The sequence below is a fragment of the Puntigrus tetrazona genome, chromosome 1 (genome assembly GCF_018831695.1).
Source record: "Puntigrus tetrazona isolate hp1 chromosome 1, ASM1883169v1, whole genome shotgun sequence".
Taxonomy (NCBI): domain Eukaryota; kingdom Metazoa; phylum Chordata; class Actinopteri; order Cypriniformes; family Cyprinidae; genus Puntigrus; species Puntigrus tetrazona.
The window spans coordinates 14,631,325-14,643,388 of NC_056699.1; the positions used below are offsets into that span (position 1 = coordinate 14,631,325).

The 12,064-nt window shown below is 38.6% G+C and overlaps 1 protein-coding gene across 3 annotated transcripts; it reads left to right on the forward strand.

The window, feature by feature from the left end:
• Positions 1 to 3,895: 3,895 nt before the first annotated feature.
• Positions 3,896 to 11,915, forward strand: gucy1a1 (guanylate cyclase 1 soluble subunit alpha 1). Of its 3 annotated transcripts, XM_043249080.1 has the most exons (8): positions 4,223 to 4,787; positions 5,014 to 5,072; positions 5,522 to 5,610; positions 5,695 to 6,410; positions 8,162 to 8,647; positions 9,656 to 9,799; positions 10,689 to 10,843; positions 11,226 to 11,915. In XM_043249080.1, exons 1-8 carry the CDS (start codon positions 4,554 to 4,556, stop codon positions 11,395 to 11,397), a joined length of 2,055 nt encoding a protein of 684 aa, XP_043105015.1. In that variant the 5' UTR covers positions 4,223 to 4,553; the 3' UTR covers positions 11,398 to 11,915. The 3 variants fall into 3 exon arrangements, with proteins under 3 accessions (XP_043105103.1, XP_043105015.1, XP_043105188.1); XM_043249168.1 differs by lacking the exon at positions 9,656 to 9,799 and having other exon boundaries at positions 3,896 to 4,787; XM_043249253.1 differs by lacking the exon at positions 5,014 to 5,072 and having other exon boundaries at positions 4,652 to 4,787.
• The last annotated feature ends 149 nt before the right edge of the window (positions 11,916 to 12,064 follow it).

A 12,064-nucleotide genomic window follows, 5' to 3' on the forward strand; every position in this document is an offset into this window, starting at 1 on the left:
TAAAGTTCTGCTCTTAATCATCTCGGTACGCAGCTTGCCATTCTTTGTGATTATTTGTGAAATAACTTTGTTTCTGTACTCCAGCTGTTTTTCAGCGTGCTGTGGAGTCAATCGTTTAAGGTTTACAGTAGTCAGCAATTTGTCTTGGCATTAGCAATTAATGGTTTGGTAACATTATCAAGTAATTTGAGACCTCTGCTGTATGGGTTGAACCAAAAACGAAAGGAATGATTACTTGAATTTGTATGTGTGTGTGTGTGCTTAGACAAAGCTACTTTTACCACTACTACTTGTGCTAAAAATAATAACAGTAATCACATCGGTGTTATAATAAACCGAGCTGTCAGGGGCCAGTCTGCCTAAAGCACATTAATTAAAGTCCTCGTCATGTTGTTTTGCTGCTCTGAAGAATAAATGAGCTGCAAAACTGATTGCAGCAAGGGGCCCATAAACAGGATCTAAATCCTCTAAAAGTGCATGGCAATGTATTACGTGTTTTCAAAGCATCGGCGTGTGATATTTAACGCTGTTCCTTGCATGCACATTCGCGCTTTCAAAGACGCGGTCAATCCTTGCAGTTGTTGTTCATTCCAGCGAACGTATGAAGGGGGACAATTAGAGAGAAAATATTTCCTGGGAGAAAGAATATTTCAGTCACGTTATTGGACTCAGTTAAACATTTCTCCTGGTGGATGGTGTGTTGCTATGGCATTGAGCTATGACATTCTAGTCACACACATACACAAACTCCCAGTGCTGCTCGAAACCATCATTGCGTTCATAAATGCGTGACAGGATTACATAATGATTCAGGCTCTCTCCCTGGATATTGCAGAGACTAATCTTGTGGAAGAGTGGAAGTCTGTAAATAACAGTTTTGCACTCTGTCAGTAAAGTTCATCCGCTGTACACAAACCTCTGATTGATTCTTTAAATAGTCGTCGGTGCCAAAGAGCAAAACACTGACACGCAAATATACAGCAACTCATGAGATTTATGTAGCTTTTTTTAATTCGCAACGTTCGAAACACATTCTTGTATTGTAATTTAACAATCATTTCACCCTCAGAGAAGAGTGCTAAATATCATTTTATGCCACAGTGGGTATTCATTTCATTCCATGCTTTCACACAATTCCTAGTCCAAGGTCAAAAACACTGTTATGTGTCTGCCTGTGAAATCCACTGCTCAGTTTGCGGTTCATTCTCAAGAACGAAGAGATGAAGTGAATGAATAAGCGCGCTGTGTCGGTTTGGAGGACCATTCAGAGTGCTTCATGTTCAGTATTGTTTTCTGTGTCATTATGGGCTCCTAATGGCAAACTCCCTTTCGACATAAGTCCTGCTCGGTCATGCACACGGCTTTGGATTTTAAGATAAACAATCAGCCGGAACAAATATCCTTCGAGGACCCTCAGCTGGGTGGATCTGGGAATTGAGTGGGAGACTGTCATGTCATTTATGGGTAGGTTGGAAAACAAGTTCAAGGGACTGTGTGAACACCTATGACACTCTCTGAATAAATTCAGAAGCGGCAGACGGTGCCAGAGGGTTACTGAAGTAAATAATGCATGGGGGCTTTTTTTAAAAAATGTATTTGCTTTTTTTTTCTCATATTCTTACTCAGCAAATATGCATTAAATTGATCAAAAGGGCCAGCAAATGTTACAAAAGATTTATTTTTGAAATGAAATTTAGCTTCTTTTTATTTATTAAAGAATCCTGAAAAATGTATCACCGTTCCCACAAAAAATATTACTGTTTTTTACATGAATGAAAACAAGAGAAATGTTTTTTGATCAAAAAATTAAAATTTTAATACAATACAATATGTTCCCTTTGCCACCTCTGAAGAATAATTCAGACTGCCTTACACAAGATCTCTGACTTAATGTATCGCAAACGTAAAAATCAATTTTATCGCTCTATTACATCAGGCACAAATCTAGCAGCGATTCTAGTTGTGCATATGTCACACAGTACCCATGGAATTTAAATTATTCATGCCTGGCACCACTGGGAAAATAAACAACTTCTAGCGTACATGACGTACGCTAACGAACTGATGGCACGACTAAATGAGTCATGCTTGTAACAGACATGAAGATCGGAGACTTCATTTATTTGGTGACATTCTGTGCTAAAATATTTGTGTTCGTGTGTCAGAGCCCTTTGCAATTACATATAATCCGTCATTTTAGCTGCAGTTACATTAACATTCTTTGAAAAGAAAGGTGAGTAATACATTTGTTTGACAATAAAACTCCTGCTATGACACATAATCAAACTACTGCTATTCTGGGGCAGAGAGAAGTAAAATCAAACCCGTTTTGGTGCAGAATTGGGTCACATTTGTAAACAGAGGCTTGGATTGCCAGGCTAACAAAAATCACTGTTTTGTTCCAAACTTTAATGCTTTTAAAAGCAATAAATTCTTAATGGAGCGCTATTTTAGCATGAGACTGAATATTTGTCTGGTTTATGCATGGTCTGAGAGAGAAAGAGAGAGAATGGAAGACTGAGATGATTATAGCTGGCGCTGCTTTGCTTTTAAAGCACGTGGGCACAAATAGAGTCACAGCCTGACATCACGCAACCAAGAAGCTCTGTCGAAGACAAATGAGGATGAAACTAGCAAACTAAGATGGAAACAAATGTCACACTTCCTTTTTTCCCTGTGCTTCACCGGCTCCATGTTGGCAGCTTTAAGGCAAGCTCTTTTCTTTTTGATGCTGATGAGTAGCCAGTGTTTACACGATGATCACATAGATATGATCAAGGCCAATATCACATACGGTATACGTACACAGAAAACATAAACAACCACATTAAAAAAAAGAAAAGAACTGAAAGCACATAACTCTAAAACTAAAAAAAGTCTGAAAAATACTGGCATGGCGTAATGTGTTGAATGATCACTGCAGTAGCTCCTCTTGTTTGTTCATCAGTGAGCTCTTACGGAGCTATTTGAGTCCCGTGAACTGATGGATTGAGCGTCTCCAACCTTCAATGCATGCCGTATTTTCAATTAAAGAGTTTATCAGTGTGAAGTAATGTCATGAAAGTCATGCATCCTTTTAAAATTTTAAAAAGTCTGTTGGGACCTTGTTTTCCTCCTTCATTTGAAGATGTCTTGTTCATTTTGAATTAACATTTAAATTATATTAAATATGCATAACAATTTTTTGTTGATTCCTACATACTGAGAGCAAAGATTAGCTTACTGTGGACTAAAAACTCAATCATTTGTTGTTTATGCATATGTCCAAGGATTGCGCAGTCCACAGAGTTTATCTGAATGCTTCAAATCCCATCCTTCAAAATCCTGCAGATCCCTTTGCCCGCTTCTTCGTAATTTGTTTCTACTATTTTGATTACGCATGCAATTACAAATAAGAATAGTAGTTGCACAGAACAAAGACTGGATGTTAAAATTATTACAAAATCATGTCACAGACCAAGACCAGTGATGAACAAAATAATTGAATACCGAGTGATTTGAAGTTTTTATCAATCTGTGTACATGCTATTGATCTGTTTTGCAGCAGAATCTCCCCAGCTCTTGCAGTGTCTGCGGGTAACCTACCTAATGCAATCCTCAAGACCAAAACAAGTCACTGTCACCAAGCAAGAGTGAATACTTGCACTGTATAAACCTATGAAATACTTTGACATTTACTGTTGCAGTTTTTTCCCAAAATAAAGCTCATTCAGTAGTGTGATCTCATGAACTCGATGTTTCCTCATTAGCCTGACAAGTCCTGGCTGTCGTGGCAAAGAGACCCATGAAAGAATGCAAAGCCTTGAGACCCTTATATAACATCTATTCCAGCCTTAATGAGTCGCACTGCAATTTACGTTTGCGAGAACCTGAGCATCTGAGCGGCCCAAAGCGCAGCGTGCGTCCAAATGATAAGTGACCCGCATTCAAACGCAAGATGTTGAGAGCGTTTCCATTTGCGCATCTGATCCGAATTCAAGAAAACGTGATGTTGCGTAAGTGTCCGACGTTAGGGATAGACTATAGGATATGTGACATTTAAATATTTGCCAGACGTCACCGAAAGCCTATATAATGAGCTGGGGATCGAGCAGTCCCTCGGTGCAGAACGAAAATCCTCTAAAATCACCAGCCAGTTCATTGGATGATGAGCGTGTTACACGGCATCTCCGGGAGAACAAGCACGCATCTCCAGACGAGCATAATACATCTTTAAGGAGCTCTGCCTGCCGGTGCGTCCATTGGCTGGCTGGAGGTTCCACTGTGTCCTGTGATTGGCCATACTTAATGATCCTCGGCTTATCATTTGCCCCAGTAATTTACTATGAATATTGTATGCGGGCGGAAAAGCTGCTGATAAGTTTGAAATAGCTTAGTCCTGGATGAGACGTGCGCGCGCGGGGAAATTACATTTTCTAGGCTGATATCCGTCCGGCACCTATAGTGGAAACGCTCCTGTCCTGGATTCAGATGGGTAGGAACGGTCTCGCTCGGATATTCACCATGTAGATATTTTTTTGGCCGCACGTTTGGAGAGGACTATTACGCAAAGAATGTTTTGCGCTAAACTGAAGGATCTCAAGATTGCGGGTGAATGCCCGTTTTCCATGGTCGTGGGAAACGAGGATCCCGCAGACTTTGAGGAAAGCGGCGCGGTCGATGTTGTGCCCGTATCCAGAGAGGTGCAGGGCACAAATACAAACATTCTGCCCAGACGCAAAATAAGCCGGAGCAAAGTTAATCTGCATTCACTGGGCGAGAGCATCCGAAAGCTGGTGTGTCCGGAGGTAAATGTGTCTGATTCACCTGATGATATTTGGCAGCACATTCTTATACATTGCATTAGAAAATGTGTTTTATAACTGCGCTGTGGCCAGTGAGTGTATACACGCAACGCGCGCAAATGGAATATTGTAATTAAGAACAAACGTACAAGACACGCAAATGCCTGTAATCCACTGCGATATTAAAAAACACGCTGCGCTGTATTTCATGCATTTTTTTTTCTTTTAGTTCGAAAAAATACGAAGTGCATTGATCAGAGTTATGAAACAGCAGATAGACATGAGTTGGTAAGAGGTTATTTTTTGTCATCTTACATCTGTGAGAATTTATAATGTCCTTCAAATTTGGACAATTTGTCGATCATTTATAATTTCCATACAGAATTATTGTGTTCATTCTCACGACAGTATGCAGTAATTGTACTGCACCAGTATTTTTCATCATTGTTTTATACAATTATATATATATATATATATATATATATATATATATATATATATATATATATATATATATATATATATATATATATATATAATTTATTTTCTAATTATATAGCCTATAATGTTGATAAATGTGATTTGTTATATAGGTTATATTAGATGATATTAATATTGTATATACTGAAATGCAGCCTGTGTATTTGTTTCCTAGTTCAACCTCACGGTCTAAATGCTGTTCTCGTTATTCCATTGTACATATTCATTTTTTAACATTTTAACATATGTGTCCAAAGCCCTGCAGCATGCAGTTCTGATGCATCTCAGACAATGGACAATGTTGAACAATTATCAGACATCATGAGAAAATTCTCCCTTAAAACAGGTAAGAAGAGGTGTTAAAAATGTATATTTACATAACCTTAATATTGATTCAATTTTTAAATGAATTTTGCTCATTAAATCCTAGATATCCCCATGGAAACGCTAAAGATTTCTCTGGGTCTGGAGGTGTTTCGGGACTGTTATGAAGAGGACGGTCATATTCTCCGTGTGGTGGGGGGAGCTCTCCATGATTTCCTCAACAGCTTTAACGTTCTCTTAAAGCAGAGCACACCGCCCACCCCAGAGGTTCAGCGTTACATCCACCAAGCCTCCATCCTCTGCCTGGACAAAGATCCAGGACTCCTAACCGTCTATTTCTTCAACCCCCTCCCCACCACCGAGCTCTTCTTCTCGGGTATCATCCAGGCGGCCGCGTGTTTGCTCTACTGCACACGGGTGGAAGTCAGAATGGACGTTGGGGGTAAAGACAGTGGTGCTCTACAGGCCAATCATCAGCCTCATCTGCTGTACTCAGTAGTAGTGAGAGACGGCAGAAGCCTCACGCCAAGCCCCATGAGGACACACTCATCTGGAGACATTCCCCTCTCACTGCTCTACTCTACTTTTCCCTTCCACATTCTCTTAGATCAGGAAATGAGCCTGATGCAGATTGGAGATGGTTTGAGGAGGAGGCTCGGGCGATGCAGAGACGGGCAAAGAAGAACTGTTTTCAACGAGCACTTTGCTATTGTTTCGCCTGAGATACGAGCCAGCTTCCAGGATATTTTAACCATGCTAAACACCCAGTTTGTGCTACGGGTGAAACAGCACGGAGCGAGCTCTGCTGACAGCCCCGGAAAGGTATTTTTCTTTTGGTTTTACCGTTTTGTTTCCCCCTCTGCAATAAGGTGCCCTTGTGTCCTATGCGTTGAAATGCTGATGCTAACAATGGGCCACCTGTTACGTGTGAAACTGCTTAGCTGGGAAATTTTAAAACATCAAGCTTATTGCTTAGCTAAGACGAGTCAAACAGAGTGAGGAAAAAACACTTAAGTTTGCAGCTTTGAACGCGCTCGTGTGCTGGTTTGCATTTGAAATGTGAACTTCTGAGGGACTGTGTGTCATTTTATCACACCGACATCAAAGAGAAAGAGGAATCAAAGATTGCCTTGGGTTTCATGTTGATTAGACAATTAAAAAGCGCAACGTGATTCGACTAATCAGTGCAAAGTAATTAGCAGGATTTTTCCTCATAGGTTTATTTTCGTGCAGGTCTGAGATGAGTTAAGTTTTGTGAGGTGGTCGAAGGGATTTTTTTAATGGCAAGTCTTGGTTTCTTGGGTTACAGATGATCAGTATAATAAGGGCAATGCAATAAAGTCCTGTACCACGCAGATGATGAAATGAACATGGCGGAAAATGTCAAGATGTGGAAGGCCCCTTTAAGCTTCTGTTAATGAGATCTACCCTTACGCTCGTATAAAAGGAATAGCATAGCATCTTCATACAGTTAGGATTCGGTCAAGATTCATTTAGGAAACATACAGTACACCTCAGTGCTACAGATGCGTTATTATGAGTTTGTGTTTAATGTTTAGTCTTATGTTCCTTTATTAGTTTCTTTTTAACAAGTTTTACTACAGACAAAGGCACAAAAGCTTTTAGTTTGATACAGGCATATTAAATTCATTTAATTTTCACCCCTTGATGAGCTGGTGGAAAATACAGTTTAAATATTGCAGAATAAAAATCTGGCTGAAAAAACCCTGGCGAAAAATAAGTTAAAATTCTAACTTGGAACAACTTATTTTGTGCTTTAATTGCATGGAAGTAGTGGTGAAGTCCAACTAAATATATTCTTAGGTATATTTGATTGTGCTAAAGCGGAACTATTGCACGTATACTGTAGGTACACTTTAAATCTCTTTCAATATAATGTCTTTTATTATTTCAAGATCATACGAGCCTCACCAATACTGACATTAAAAGGTTGAATATTAAGAAATGTGCATTGTGTAGTAGTGCTCCAAATAAAATGTCGTTATAATTTTTTGTTTTGTCTCAAGAGAAATGTCTATGTAAATATGTTTAGAATTGAACTAAACTTAGGATGAAATAAATGTATTTTAAACATATTGCAAGACGCATGGATATCATATCATCAAAGAAATGATTTTCAATAATTCTCCTGAATAAAACTATGAACTCAAGAAGGTTAGGGCGTCTTGACATATTCTGGAGCATACTTGCAATAATTTGCAAGCTAAGCGCATATTGAATACCTTGCTCAAGATTTATAGTGATCTCATGAAAAAATTCATTAACATTTTAGAAAAATGAAGGTCCACTTGTAACCCATGTCTAAATCAAACCTTATATGTAGCAAAAGCAGATATAAAAACGTGTGAAAAACATAAAATAGTTACAAACTGCCATGAGAGTGTTGTTATAATATATTATATTATATTACAAAACTATATTAACGTTACCTATATTATAATATACACATGTATATATATATATATTTTTTTTTCTTTGGTCTCATTTATAACAAAGTACTGATTCTAAGCTAAACTGACTTAATTGCCATTCTTCCAATCCTCTCGTTGTAGCATATGGACTTGAAGGGCCAGATGATCTTCATGTCCGAAATGAGCGCCCTCCTCTTCCTCGGCTCTCCGTGTGTAGACAAGCTGGAGGAGTTGACAGGCCGGGGCCTCTACCTCTCTGACATCCCCATCCACAACGCGCTACGAGATGTTGTTCTGGTTGGGGAGCAGACCAAGGCACAGGATGGACTTAAAAAACGCCTGGGTAAAGCCAAGGCTGCGCTGGAACAGGCGCACCAAGCCCTGGAAGAAGAGAAGAGGCGAACGGTAGAGCTGCTCTTCACGATATTCCCAGGGAACGTCGCTCAGCGTTTGTGGCAGGGACTTCCCGTGCAGGCTAAAAAGTTTGATCACGTCACCGTGCTGTTCTCGGACATCGTGGGCTTCACTGCGATCTGCTCACGATGCACGCCCATGCAGGTGGTGAACATGCTCAGTGAGCTCTACACTAGGTTCGATCACCACTGCGGTGAGCTGGATGTGTATAAGGTAGGTGAAACTGCTGGATAGCTTCAAACAAATAAAACATTTTACTGCCACTCATGACTGATAAGCGTTAAACTCCTCTTTTTTGCGTTCACTCCACAGTCTTCCTTTTTTGGTGTTTCAGCTTCAAACTGAAAAAAAGTAAATGACGGATTGCAAAAATATTCTCCTTTGATTTATCTCGAGGCCCTTGGGATGTTTGAATGAACATTCACATGAAATCTCTAAACCAAACAAAATTAATTTCGCATTTTTTGTCACACTGGCTCATAAACTGCTGGGAGGTTTGTTAATGTAACCTAAAGCACGATTTCCCATACACATGCAGCAGAGATGAATTTCATGTAAAAGACGGTGGAGGTAAAGTTTAGCTTAGCGTCTGGCTTTGCTTACATTCTTACAGACAGCTATATCCTAAAATAGATTCCCCTCTTGTCTTCTCCCAACATATCTCAGCTGGTTCGTGATGTGTGTCTCCAACATCTCCAAACTGGATGTGCAATAACAGGGCATTAATGTCTCTCTAGCTGTCAAGATGTACTATTTTATTAACGTAAAGTTAGTTTGTTACAGCTGGCTTCGAAATAGCCAACTTTCAACACTGAATCTTTGACGTTCATGTCGCAAGACACGGTGGATTATTTAGTGGTGTATTTACATAAATAGTCGGTTAACGTATGCTGGTGCATGGAGCTTTTAGTGTTTTGCAAAAAATATAATTCAATAAGATATAGTATAATATAAATTATGAATATTCAGAATTGTTTAATTGAAACTTCTCTGTGTGTGTTTATGGTGTGTATACATACAGTATGAAGGGTGAAATCCAGAGAGGATGTTGTGCAAATGTAGACCTGTTCTTTTAATTGGTTTTAGCCAACACGTGGATGTCACATGAGAGGGAAATCAGAATATTACGGCACGAACCTCGAATATACCCAGAGGTGCGTTATGAAATATTTAGCACTCTGCTCTCGTAACCTTTCGTATGTCCTCGTTTGTGCGTTCAAGGTGGAAACTATTGGTGATGCGTACTGTGTAGCCGGAGGCTTGCACAAAGAGAGTCCGACCCATGCTGTCCAGATTGCTCTCATGGCACTAAAGATGATGGAATTGTCTGATGAGGTCACGACTCCCATGGGGGAGGTTATCAAGGTTATTGTTTCATCAGGTTTTTCTACGTTTTGCATTTTTACATTTTATGCTTTGCATGGTTTTCTACACTCTTTGCCAGACTTGCCAAGTAATGCTTCAACAGTGTTGCTGGCTAGTAAAATAAAAAATTCTCAATTTAAAACAAATGCGTGACTCATTAAAATGCTTATATATTTTCGCGCAAACAGACTCCCACTACAAAGGGTGAATAATTTTTGAAAGGTCACTTCTAACGTATCCTATTTTAGACTCCCGTTTTATCATTTTGTCTTAACAGTGCAGTTGTGAAGTGGAATTAGTTATCAGATTTACAATTAGATCATGAATACTGCTGTTTAACAGACACAAATCTATGATCATTTTAAATAACAAGCCTTCACAAAGGTATTTATGTTTGTTTAAAGATTCAGTTTAAGTTTCTGAAATATGTTTGTTTAAATGATAATGACGAATAGATTTAGAAAAATGTTACGGGACTAAAATTTGGGACACACTTTATATTAACTACTATGTACTTACAACTAAAAATAAGTACATTGTACTTATTGTGTTCATACTGTATTGCAAAACACTTTTGATGCTATTGATGTGGGATACGGTAAAGTTAGTTTTAGTGGTATGGGTAGGTTTAAGGGTGGGTTAAGATGTAAGGGATGGGTCAACAGTGTAATTACATAAATTGATTACTGATGTAATAACATATATTTTTTTAAATATAAGTACAATGTAAAATACTGATGTACACAATAAGCACACTGTACCCAATTTAAATGTAAGTACATAGGTAGGGCAACTAATATAAAGTGATTTGCAATAAAGAATAGAAAAATACTATTTGAGAAGAAAAACATGTTTTATAAAAGGAGTCTTTGCTTTGTTTTATTCTCAGATGCGTATCGGGATCCACTCTGGCTCTGTTTTGGCTGGTGTAGTCGGTGTTAAAATGCCCCGCTACTGCCTTTTTGGCAACAACGTCACATTAGCCAACAAGTTTGAGTCCTGTAGCCTGCCAAGAAAGATTAACGTCAGTCCCACCACGTACAGGTATAAACAGAGACTACTTTTTTTTAAATTCTGTATTCAAAACTTATCGGCAAGTGTGTTTGACTAAATGTTTATTTTATTGTTTTAAGTGAGCGTCAGTATATTTATCTGTACACATTATTGAAAGCAACAGTGAGGACGTTATTGTAAAATGAGGTTGATTTAAACAACTGCATTTATTTTAAATGAATAAAAAAACGGGACATTCCACCATCTGCGTTTTTTTATGTTTATGGAAGAACACGCAAAGGTCTTCCTTTTTTAAATTAATTCTGTATTCGCCAAAACAAGCGTTTTATATTCCACTCTGTTAGAGGTGACAGTTTTACTGTGTACCTTCATGCGCGTTTTAGGACAGTTTGTTACTTCTCTCTCATTTCAGATTGTTAAAAGATTGTCCAGAGTTCACTCTCATCCCCCGGACAAGAGAGGATCTTCCGCCCAACTTCCCCGCCGACATCCCTGGAGTTTGTTACTTCCTTCAGGCTCACGATCAAATGACAAGTGCTGCTTCCACTGGCCGTGCCGCAGACGAAACTCAACCCAGTGGATAAAAAAACCCCATCAAATCTTTAAGACACAAATGCTGGAAACAGTGGGTTAATACTGCCTGTCACTCTGTGTATCTTTTTAGTTGAGCCAGGGGTAGTTTATCATCCAACTGTTGAATGTTGCCAAAAAGCTATCAAATAACACTCGTTAGAAGGGTTTCACTGTGCACAGTTTTTGTTCACAGTAGCGTTGGTTTAAAGCCTCAGATTTTTGTTTGGCAGAGTATCTATGGTTTTCGGTTTATTTTGACTTCCTGACTGTATACCAAAAAATCTAAAAAGCAGAGAATGTCATCCACGTTTGCATTTATAATGGATATTTCTTTAAATGCTACAGAACCAATAGAGTGAGTCATTTATTGTGTATGGGGCAATTAGTATCAATTCAATGTTCTAAATAGAGCACTTTTCATTGTAGTGCACCACACAGTAAAGGGAAGAAAAGAACACAGTCATCCTTAAAGTAAACATTGTGGCATTTTTGTATTGTAATAGATCTGTAATAAATATGCTTTACTCAAGGTTTGGTTTGTTTGATGTCTATGTTTCAAATGTGACATTTTAACGAAAGAGTGAAAGCTAGACCACAATAAGATAACACTGTTGATTTATTCCAAATTCAGATTTCACATAACACTGTTTTTCACATGGCACAGGTCCTAATGAATCC